The following is a 12,080-nucleotide window of genomic DNA, read 5'->3' as shown; positions in this document are numbered from 1 at the left end:
CAGCCAGGTTTGTTTGTGACGACCAGTCTCTATAGCCAGACTGTGCTCACTGAGTCTGTACCTAGTCAGTGTTTTCCTCAGTTTTCTATCAGTCACAGTGGTCAGATAGTCTGCCACTATTTACTGTCTGTTTAGATCCAAATACCATTGAAGTTTACTTAGATTTTTTGTGGTGTCTTTCCAATAGGTGATATATTTTTCTTTTTCTTTTGTGATGATTTGGTTGGGTCAGATTTTCTGAGTGCTGTCCTGAGGCTCTATGGGGTTGGTTTGGGTTAGTGAACTGAGCCTCAGAACCAGCTGGCTGAGGGGACTCTTCTCTTGACATTGTAGAGCTGTGTGATGGAATGTTTCTATTTTTCTGGGTTTTTCTCTCTCTCTCTCTCTCTCTCCCTCTCTCTCTCTCTCTCTCTCTCTCTCTCTCTCTCTCTCTCTCTCCCTCTCTCTCTCTCTCTCTCTAAGACTTTTTCCACATTTTGTTACGTTACAGCCTTATTCTAAAATATATGGGTTTTTTTTCTCATCAATCTACACACAATATCCCATAATGACAAAGCAAAAACAGTTTTTTTGAAATGTTTGCTTTACTCACTACTTTGTTGAAGAACCTTTGGCAGCGATTACAGCCTTGAGTCTTCTTGGGTATGACGCTACAAGCTTGGCACACCTGTATTTGGGGAGTTTCTCCCATTCTTCTCTGCTGATCCTCTCAAGCTCTGTCAGGTTGGATGGGGTGCGTCGCTGCACAGCTATTTTCAGGTCTCTCCAGAGATGTTAGATCGGGTTTAAGTCCTGGCTCTGGCTGGGCCACTCAAGGACATTCAGAGACTTGTCCCAAAGCCACTCCTGCGTTGTCTTGGCTGTATGCTTAGGGTTGTTGTCCTGTTGGAAGGTGAACCTTCACCCCAGTCTGAGGTCCTGAGCGCTCTGGAGCAGGTTTTCATCAAGGACCTCTCTGTACTTTGCTCCGTTCATCTTTCCCTCGATCCTGATTAGTCTCCCACTCCCTGCCGCTGAAAAGCATCCCCACAGCATGATGCTGCCACCACCATGCTTCACTGTAGGAATGGTGCCAGGTTTCCTCCAGACATGATGCTTGGTATTCAGGCCAAAGAGTTCAATCCTGGTTTCATCTGACCAGAGAATGTTGTTTCTCATGGTCTGCTAGTCATTTAGGTGCCTTTTGACAAACTCCAAGCAGGCTGTCATGAGCCTTTTACTGTGGAGTGGCTTCCGTCTGGCCACTCTACCATAAAGGCCTGATTGGTGGAGTGCTGCAGAGATGGTTGTCCTTCTGGAAGGTTCTCCCATCACCACAGAGGAACTCTGGAGCTCTGTCAGAGTGACAATCGGGTTCTTGGTCACCTCCCTGACCAAGGCCCTTCTCCCCCGATTGCTCAGTTTGGCTGGGCGGCCGGCTCTAGGAAGAGTCTTGGTGGTTCCAAACTTCTTCCATTTAAGAATGATGGAGGCCACTGTGTTCTTGGGGACCTTCAATGCTGCAGACATTTTTTGGTACCCTTCCCCAGATCTGTGCCTTGACACAATCCTGTCTCGGAGCTCTACGGACAATTCCTTCCACCTCATGGCTTGGTTTTTGCTCTGACATGCACTGTCAACTGTGTGCCTTTCCAAATCATGTCCAATCAATTGAATTTACCACAGGTGGACTTCAATAAAGTTGTAGAAACATCTCAAGGATGATCAATGGAAACAGGATGCACCTGAGCTCAATTTAGAGTCTCATAGCAATGGGTCTGAATACTTATGTAAATGAGGTAGTTCTTTTTTTGTTGTTGCTTTGTCGTTATGGGGTATTGTGTGTAGATTGGTGAGGAAAAACATTGATTTAATCCATTTTAGAATAAGGCTGTAACGTAACAAAATGTGGAAAAGGGGAAGGGGTCTGAATACTTTCCGAATGAACTGTATGTAATATCTATGTAGGCTGAATTAAGAATTTATATGGCCAGATAAATGTTATATTTTCTTATATATATTTGTTGGTAGGATAAGGCTATGTCTGTTTGGTCACATGGAAGTCAGTGATGTATGTTTACTATAGGTTAATGAGGCAATGCAAATGTGATGTGGCTAAAATGTGACTATTATTAAAGGGCATTTAGTTGACTAAAATGGCCCACTGTTTTTGTCATTTTGACAATAACCAGACTAAATCATTATTCAATTGACAAAAACTTGACTCAAACATAATGATATTTTAGTCAAAATGACTAAGACTAGACTAAATGTAAAAAAGAGTGTAGTTATTAGCACTGCTCAATACCAGCCCTCAACACACTACAGTGCACATTGACAAACAGTGTAATCAAGGGACTTGTTTTGACAAGAATGTTTCCATAGCAGATTGTCAAGCAACCTTCTCCATTATTTTATTGTTTGTTAGTGAACTAAAGTGGGACCCACATCCATTGTTGGGTAACATGGGTTATATGAGATGACAGCTGTGAGCAGTTGAAAATGGGGACATCTTGAATTTACGAACAAGTTTATGCTGCCCTCATGTGGCCGGTCATAACTCTCTACCCCCTCTTCCTTGTTCTCCCGCTCTCTCTCCTCCCTCTATCTCCATCTCCCTCTCTCTCCATCTCCCTCTCTTTCTCTCTCCTCTCTCTCTCTTCTCCCACTCTCTAGATGGAGCCTAAGCGTCTGAAGAAGGACCTAGTGAAGGTGCTGAAGTCCGTGAAACCTGAGGATCGTGTTCTGGTCGTAGGGACGTCCCGGAGGCCCTTTGATGCAGACCTCAAGCCCTTCTGTAAAGTCTATAGGAAGATCATCCTCATCCCCAGACCTGACTATGCCTCCAGACTGGGTGGGTTATCTATAGTAGTCTATATTGGTTTATATTGGTTTATAGTGGTCTATAGTGCTCTGTATTAGTCTATAATGGTTTATATTGGTCTACAGTGGTTTATATTGGTCTAAATTGGTTTATATTGGTCTATAATGGTTTATATTGGTTTATAGTGGTCTATAGTGGTTTATAGTGGTTTATATTGGTCTATATTGGTTCATATTGGTTTATAGTGGTCTATATTGGTTTATAGTGGTCTATAGTGGTCTATATTGGTTTATAGTGGTCTCTATTGGTCTATAGTGGTTTATAGTGGTTTATATTGGTCTATATTGGTTTATAGTGGTCTATATTGGTTTATATTGGTTTATAGTGGTCTATAGTGATCTATAGTGGTTTATATTGGGTTATAGTGGTCTATAGTGGTTTATAGTGGTCTATATTGGTCTATAGTGGTCTATAGTGGTCTATAGTGGTTTATAGTGGTTTATAGTGGTCTATATTGGTCTATATTGGTTTATAGTGGTCTATTTTGGTTTATATTGGTTTATAGTGGTCTATAGTGATCTATAGTGGTTTATATTGGGTTATAGTGGTCTATAGTGGTCTATAGTGGTTTATAGTGGTTTATAGTGGTCTATATTGGTTTATAGTGGTCTATATTGGTTTATATTGGTTTATAGTGGTCTATATTGGTCTATAGTGGTTTATAGTGGTCTATATTGGTCTATAGTGGTCTATATTGGTTTATAGTGGTTTATAGTGGTCTATAGTGGTCTATATTGGTTTATATTGGTCTATAGTGGTTTATAGTTGTCTATAGTGGTCTATATTGGTTTATAGTTGTCTATAGTGGTCTATATTGGTTTATAGTGGTCTATAGTGGTCTATATTGGTTTATATTGGTTTATATTGGTCTATATTGGTTTATATTGGTCTATAGTGGTTTATAGTTGTCTATAGTGGTTTATAGTGGTTTATAGTTGTCTATAGTGGTCTATATTGGTTTATAGTTGTCTATAGTGGTCTATATTGGTTTATAGTTGTCTATATTGGTCTATAGTGGTTTATAGTGGTCTATAGTGGTTTATAGCTGTCTATAGTGGTTTATAGTGGTCTATAGTGGTCTATAGTGGTCTGTAGTGGTCTATATCTAGGCCAGCCTGATAGCAATGGACAGACAGAATATGTGGAGCTTTCATTCCCTAAAGCCACCAGAAATGAGTTGACATGAAAAATGCTGGTGGAATGAATTCATATTATAGGCCCACCAGTAAACATGCATCTTTTCAAATATAATGTTGTATTCATTGTCCACTTCTGGTTTGAACTCTAACCTTTCTATCCCTGTCTGTGCTGTGTCCTCCAGTGCTGTGGAGGGAGCTGCTATGTGGCGGCGGTGCTCGCCTCACCCCCAGCCTGGACCTGAGTTCCCTGGCCAAGGTGACAGACGGCTACACCCAGGGCCACATCCTGCAGGCTGTGAGGCAGGTGTTGACCCCTCGCAGGCTGGCCCAGCAGACTACCAGACCACTGACCGCTGAAGAGTTCATCCCTCCACTGGCCAGACAGGACCCCGTCTACAAAGAGGAGGAGGAGGCCTTTAAGGTTCAGTAGCATCAATCAATTAATCACCTTTGATTTACATAAATCTTTTTTACATATGTGTATCACCAAAGTGCTCAGTATAGCCTGACTCCCACAGAAAGGAGGTGACAATTGGAAAGTTGTTATGCCATTATAACAGTTCAAATGGTCCTCTGTATCTCAGTTGGTAGAGTATGGCGCTTGCATCTTAGGATAGTGGGTTTGATTCCCGGGACCACACGTATGTAAGAAAGTAATAATATGTACAGTGAGGGAAAAAAGTATTTGACCCCCTGCTGATTTTGTACGTTTGCCCACTGACAAAGAAATGATCAGTCTATAATTTTAATGGTAGGTTTATTTGAACAGTGAGAGACAGAATAACAACAAAAAAATCCAGAAAAACGCATGTCAAAAATGTTATAAAATGATTTGCATTTTAATGAGGGAAATAAGTATTTGACCCCTCTGCAAAACATGACTTAGTACTTGGTGGCAAAACCCTTGTTGGCAATCACAAAGGTGAGACGTTTCTTGTAGTTGGCCACCAGGTTTGTACACATCTCAGGAGGGATTTTGTCCCACTCCTCTTTGCAGATCTTCTCCAAGTCATTAAGGTTCGAGGCTGACGTTTGGCAACTTGTAAGGGCCATCGTCGGTGAAAGTAGGAGACCAAGGTGCAGCGGAGGATGTGTATTCATATTAAATATTTAATTAATAGAAACACTATAAACAAACACGAAAAAGAACGACAGCCTACAGTTCTGCTAGGTACAAAAACTAAACAGAAAGCACTAGACAGAAACAATCACCCACAAAAACCCAAAGGAAAAACAGGCTACTTACGTGTGAATCCCAATCAGCAACAACAAACTACAGCTGTGCCTGATTGGAAGCCACACGGCCAAAATCAACAAAACAAACCAACCTAGAAAAAGGAACATAGAACGCCCACCCAAAGTAACACCCTGGCCTAACCAAAATAAAGAACAAAAACCCCTCTCTATGGCCAGGGCGTTACAGTACCCCCCCCCCCCAAAGGTGCGGACTCCGGCCGCAAAACCTGACTCTGAAGGGGAGGGTCCGGGTGGGCCTTCTTACGGCGGCGGCTCAGGTGCGGGACGTGGCCTCCGCTCCACCCTCGGCGTTGCCCACTTAGGTGGCGCCCCTGGCCGCGCCGGAGGACTGGTGGGCGACCCTGACTGTGCCCGGCTGGCGGGCGATTCTGGTTGCGCCCGGCTGGCGGGCGACCCTGGTTGCGCCCGGCTGGCGGGCGACCCTGGCTGCGCCCGGCTGGCGGGCGATTCTGGTTGTGCCCGGCGGGCGGCTCTAGCGGCTCCGGACTGGCGGGCGGCTCTGGCGGCTCCGGACTGGCGGGCGGTTCTGACGGCTCCGGACTGGCGGGCGGCTCTGGCGGCTCCGGACTGGCGGGCGGCTCTGGCAGCTCTGGCCCAGGACTCACCAGGCTGGGGAGACATGAAGGAGGCCTGGCTCTGGGCGCAGGCACTGGACTCACCAGGCTGGGGATACCCACTGGAGGCCTGGCCCATGGAGGAGGCACAGGACTGACCAGGATGGGGAGACCCACTGGAGGCCTGGTCCGTGGAGGAGGTACAGGACTGACCAGGATGGGGAGACCCACTGGAGGCCTGGTCCGTGGAGGAGGCACAAGCTTGACCAGGATGGGGAGACCCCCTGGAGGCCTGGTCCGTGGAGGAGGCACAGGACTGACCAGGATGGGGAGACCCACTGGAGGCCTGGTCCGAGGAGGAGGCACAGGATAAACCGGGCTGTGGGGGAGCACTGGAGTTCTGGTACGTAGGCTCTTTACCCACAGTCCAGGCTGAATGCCCACTTTGGCCCGGCACGGGCGGAGCGCAGGCATTGGGCGAACTGGGCACTCCCAGCGCCCTGGAGACACAGTGCGCAGAGCCGGTGCAGGATAACCTGGACCGAAAAGGCGCACTGGAGACCAGACGCACTGAGCTGGCACAATCCGTCCTGGCTCGATGCCTGCACTCGCATGGCACTTGCGGGGGGCTGGCCTATAGCGCACCGGGCTATGAACGCGCACTGGAGACACCGTGCGCTTCATAGCATAACACGGTGCCTTACCAGTACCACGCTGCTTCCGGTAAGCATGGGGAGTTGGCTCAGGTCTACCGCCTGACTCCGCCAATCTACCCGTGTGCCCCCCCAAAAAATGTTTTGGGGCTGCCTCTCGTGTCTGCTGCGCTCCCTTTCCTCATACCAGCGCCTCTCAGCTCTCGCCGACTCGATCTCCCACTGCGTGTGGCGATAATCCCCAGTTTGAGCCCATGGTCCTTTACCGTCCAGGATTTCCTCCCAAGTCCACGATTCTAGATAGCTCTTCTCCTGGTTCTTCTCCTTGCGCTGCTCCTTCCTCCGCTGCTTGGTCCATTTTTTGGTGGGTGATTCTGTAAGGGCTGTCGTCGGTGAAAGTAGGAGACCAGGGTGCAGCGGAGGATGTGTATTCATATTAAATATTTAATTAATAGAAACACTATAAACAAACACGAAAAAAGAACGACAGCCTACAGTTCTGCTAGGTACAAAACTAAACAGAAAGCACTAGACAGAAACAATCACCCACAAAAACCCAAAGGAAAAACAGGCTACTTATGTGTGACTCCCAATCAGCAACAACAAACTACAGCTGTGCCTGATTGGAAGCCACACGGCCAAAATCAACTAAACAAACCAACCTAGAAAAAGGAACATAGAACGCCCACCCAATGTAACACCCTGGCCTAACCAAAATAAAGAACAAAAACCCCTCTCTATGGCCAGGGCGTTACACAACTCGAACCTTCAGCTCCCTCCACAGATTTTCTATGGGATTAAGGTCTGGAGACTGGCTAGGCCACTCCAGGACCTGAATGTGCTTCTTCTTGAGCCACTCCTTTGTTGCCTTGGCCGTGTGTTTTGGGTCATTGTCATGCTGGAATACCCATCCATGACCCATTTTCAATGCCCTGGCTGAGGGAAGGAGGTTCTCACCCAAGATTTGACGGTACATGGCCCCGTCCATCGTCCCTTTGATACGGTGAAGTTGTCCTGTCCCCTTAGCAGAAAACACCCCCAAAGCATAATGTTTCCACCTCCATGTTTGACGGTGGGGATGGTGTTCTTGGGGTCATAGGCAGCATTCCTCCTCCTCCAAACACGGCGAGTTGAGTTGATGCCAAAGAGCTCCATTTTGGTCTCATCTGACCACAACACTTTCAGCAAGTTGTCCTCTGAATCATTCAGATGTTCATTGGCAAACTTCAGACGGGCATGTATATGTGCTTTCTTGAGCAGGGGGACCTTGCGGGCGCTGCAGAATTTCAGTCCTTCACGGCGTAGTGTGTTACCAATTGTTTTCTTGGTGACTATGGTCACAGCTGCCTTGAGATCATTGACAAGATCCTCCCGTGTAGTTCTGGGCTGATTCCTCACCGTTCTCATGATCATTGCAACTCCACGAGGTGAGATCTTGCATGGAGCCCCAGGCCGAGGGAGATTGACAGTTCTTTTGTGTTTCTTCCATTTGCGAATAATCGCACCAACTGTTGTCACCTTCTCACCAAGCTGCTTGGCGATGGTCTTGTAGCCCATTCCAGCCTTGTGTAGGTCTACAATCTTGTCCCTGGCATCCTTGGAGAGCTCTTTGGTCTTGGCCATGGTGGAGAGTTTGGAATCTGATTGATTGATTGCTTCTGTGGACAGGTGTCTTTTATACAGGTAACAAACTGAGATTAGGAGCACTCCCTTTATGAGTGTGCTCCTAATCTCAGCTCGTTACCTGTATAAAAGACACCTGGGAGCCAGAAATCTTTTTGATTGAGAGGGGGTCAAATACTTATTTCCCTCATTAAAATGCAAATAATTTTGTAACATTTTTTACATGCGTTTTTCTGGATTCTTCTGTTGTTATTCTGTCTCTCACTGTTCAAATAAACCTACCATTAAAATTATAGACTGATCATTTCTTTGTCAGTGGGCAAACATACAAAATCAGCAGGGGATCAAATACTTTTTTCCCTCACTATAAGTGGCTATGGTTAAAAGCGTCTGCTAAATGGTATATTATTATATTAAAAACATGTTTTTGCCTTTGTTGTGCTGATTGGTCTACATCTATTATCATAATCAGATATGAATTCAGTATTATTACTATTATCATTATTTTATTATGAATTCAGTATTATAATCAGATATCAATTCAGTATTATAATCAGATATCAATTCAGTACTATAATCAGATATCAATTCAGTATTATAATCAGATATCAATTCAGTGTTATAATCGGATATCAATTCAGTCCTATAATCAAATATCAATTCAGTACTATAATCAGATATCAATTCAGTACTATAATCAGATATCAATTCAGTACTATAATCAGATATCAATTCAGTATTATAATCAGATATAAATTCAGTATTATAATCAGATATCAATTCAGTACTATAATCAGATATCACTTCAGTATTATAATCAGATATCAATTCAGTATTATAATTGGATATCAATTCAGTATTATAATCAGATGTCAATTCAGTACTATCCGATGAACTCCATATATACATTTGAGAGTCATGCTTCAACAATCACCACATGAGGGTGCTGTGTTCCTACAGTTAGGAAGGAAATGCCACTGTATAACAGGTTTTATTTTCTTCGATTGTGGATTGATGGCTGTGAATGTGTTTCCAGATGTGGTACGGCAAGACACCTTTGGGTAAGAAGAGGGCACGGGCAGCCAAGGCCATCGAGGAGGAGGGAGAGTCGGGCAAGGACAAAGACAAGCGGGGCAGTGGGAAGAAGACAGGGAAAGAAGAGAAAAACAAGAAGAAAAATAAGTAAATGCCAAAGACAAAAGATAGATGTCGTCAACATTGGGGAGATATACAGATAGGGACTTTCAGGGGATGTGATTTACATTCCTAGTTCTTAGATGCCGTGAGGGAAAAAAGTATTTGATCCCCTGCTGATTATGTATGTTTGCCCACTGACAAAGAAATGATCAGTCTATAATTTTAATGGTAGGTTTATTTGAACAGTGAGAGACAGAATAACAACAAAGAAATCCAGAAAAACGCATGTCAAAAATGTTATAAATTGATTTGCATTTTAATGAGGGAAATAAGTATTTCACCCCCTCTCAATCAGAAAGATTTCTGGGTCCCAGGTGTGTTTTATACAGGTAACGAGCTGAGATTAGGAGCACACTCTTAAAGGGAGTGCTCCTAATCTCAGTTTGTTACCTGTATAAAAGACACCTGTCCACAGAAGCAATCAATCAATCAGATTCCAAACTCTCCACCATGGCCAAGACCAAAGAGCTCTCCAAGGATGTCAGGGACAAGATTGTAGACCTACACAAGGCTGGAATGGGTTGCAAGACCATCACCAAGCAGCTTGGTGAAAAGGTGACAACAGTTGGTGCGATTATTTGCAAATGGAAGAAACACAAAAGAACTGTCAATCTCCCTCGGCCTGGAGCTCCATGCAAGATCTCACCTCGTGGAGTTGCAATGATCATGAGAAAGGAGGAATCAGCCCAGAACTACACAGGAGGATCTTGTCAATGATCTCAAGGCAGCTGTGACCATAGTCACCAAGAAAACAGTTGGTAACACACTACGCTGTGAAGGACTGAAATCCTGCAGCGCCCGCAAGGTCCCCCTGCTCAAGAAAGCACATATACATGCCCATCTGAAGTTTGCCAATGAACATCTGAATGATTCAGAGGACAACTGGGTGAAAGTGTTGTGGTCAGATGAGACCAAAATGGAGCTCTTTGGCATCAACTCAACTTGCCGTGTTTGGAGGAGGAGGAATGCTGCCTATGACCCCAAGAACACCATCCCCACCGTCAAACATGGAGGTGGAAACATTATGCTTTGGGGGGTGTTTTCTGCTAAGGGGACAGGACAACTTCACCGCATCAAAGGGACGATGGACGGGGCCATGTACCATCAAATCTTGGGTGAGAACCTCCTTCCCTCAGCCAGGGCATTGAAAATGGGTCGTGGATGGGTATTCCAGCATGACAATGACCCAAAACACACGGCCAAGGCAACAAAGGAGTGGCTCAAGAAGAAGCACATTAAGGTCCTGGGGTGGCCTAGCCAGTCTCCAGACCTTAATCCCATAGAAAATCTGTGGAGGGAGCTGAAGGTTCGAGTTGCCAAACATCAGCCTCAAAACCTTCATGACTTGGAGAAGATCTGCAAAGTGGAGTGGGACAAAATCGCTCCTGGGATGTGTGCAAACCTAGTGGCCAACTACAAGAAACGTCTGACCTCTGTGATTGCCAACAAGGGTTTTGCCACCAAGTACTAAGTCATGTTTTGCAGAGGGGTCAAATACTTATTTCCCTCATTAAAATGCTAATCATTTTATAACATTTTTGGCATGCGTTTTTCTGGATTTTTTTGTTGTTATTCTGTCTCTCACAGTTCAAATAAACCTACCATTAAAATTATAGACTGATCATTTCTTTGTCAGTGGGCAAACGTGCAAAATCAGCAGGGGGTCAAATACTTATTTCCCTCATTAAAATGCTAATCATTTTATAACATTTTTGACATGCGTTTTTCTGGATTTTTTTGTTGTTATTCTGTCTCTCACAGTTAAAATAAACCTACCATTAAAATTATAGACTGATCATTTCTTTGTCAGTGGGCAAACATACAAAATCAGCAGGGGGATCAAACCATTTTTTCCCTCACTGTATGTTGGACGATACATTTACTACCAGTCTATGAATGTAAATGTCATGACGCAGTATAACGGTAACAGTCGATCATGTTATGATCATAATGAAAAATGTAACTGTTTATCTTGTATGAGACCAGATATAAAGTATGTCAAATAAATCATTGTTATCGCAGTGTAAATATTTAAGATGGAAATAAATGTTCTTGATTTCAGTCCAAATGGATCACAGCAGTATCATTTCATCAGATTCTATTTAGGGGAAGTTTATTTTCAGTGTCTGACTATTTTGACCATTAGATGCTAATTAGCCTTGTTGATGAGCGCCGAGTTGTTTAAACTGGGGGCTCTGAGCTGCAGTGGGAGGGGGGGGGGGCATACAGAGACTCACAAACCCCCCCAAATACACCCCGTCGCAGCCGAGCCCCAGGCTCCCCTCTCTCCCCTGTCCTGAGACAAATCATCATTAACCATCCCCAGAACCACGAAACCGTGCAACGATGGAGGGATTCCTCTCAAATGTTAGCTGCTAACCGTAATGACGAAAAAACACAGCAGAAAGATAAATGAATTCATGAAACAAATGGTGCCTTGTATTTCCTGTCTGTCTTCCTTTCTCTCTCTTCTTCTCTCTCCGTCTCTCACTCTCTCTCTCTCCCTTTCTCCTTTCCTCAGCCATCGTTGGGTTTGAGTGGCTTCTGTGCCATGGAGTCTGTTAATTAGCCTGTGTAATTGTCATTGTTGCCAGTTACAGCCAGGGAGGCTTCAGGCAGAGAGGCACTGTGCAATGTAGCAGCACCTTGTCCCAGGTCGCCCTGTGTTACTGTTTACACCCAGTTAGCACTAACAAGCCAGCCTGCCCTGCCAAGCGGCTGACCCACTTCCCGGCCCCAGCAAGCCTCTACTAGCTCCCCAAGGACCAACTACACCCCCCCCCCCCCTTCACTG

At 44.8% G+C, this 12,080-nt stretch overlaps 1 protein-coding gene across 1 annotated transcript in view; it reads left to right on the top strand.

The window, feature by feature from the left end:
* Positions 1-11,347, top strand: part of drc11 (dynein regulatory complex subunit 11) — a 68,140-nt gene extending 56,793 nt beyond the window's left edge. The window contains 3 exon segments of the mRNA XM_082963620.1: positions 2,656-2,833; positions 4,185-4,423; positions 9,126-11,347. Coding sequence (XP_082819746.1) covers positions 2,656-2,833; positions 4,185-4,423; positions 9,126-9,275 — 567 coding nt within the window. The 3' untranslated portion in view covers positions 9,276-11,347.
* The last annotated feature ends 733 nt before the right edge of the window (positions 11,348-12,080 follow it).

Source organism: Salmo salar, chromosome 17, assembly GCF_965601325.2.
Source record: "Salmo salar chromosome 17, fSalSal1, whole genome shotgun sequence".
Classification (NCBI taxonomy): Eukaryota; Metazoa; Chordata; class Actinopteri; order Salmoniformes; family Salmonidae; genus Salmo; species Salmo salar.
The sequence above is the reverse complement of the archived record's forward strand: the minus strand, read 5'-3'. Positions and strand labels throughout refer to the sequence as shown.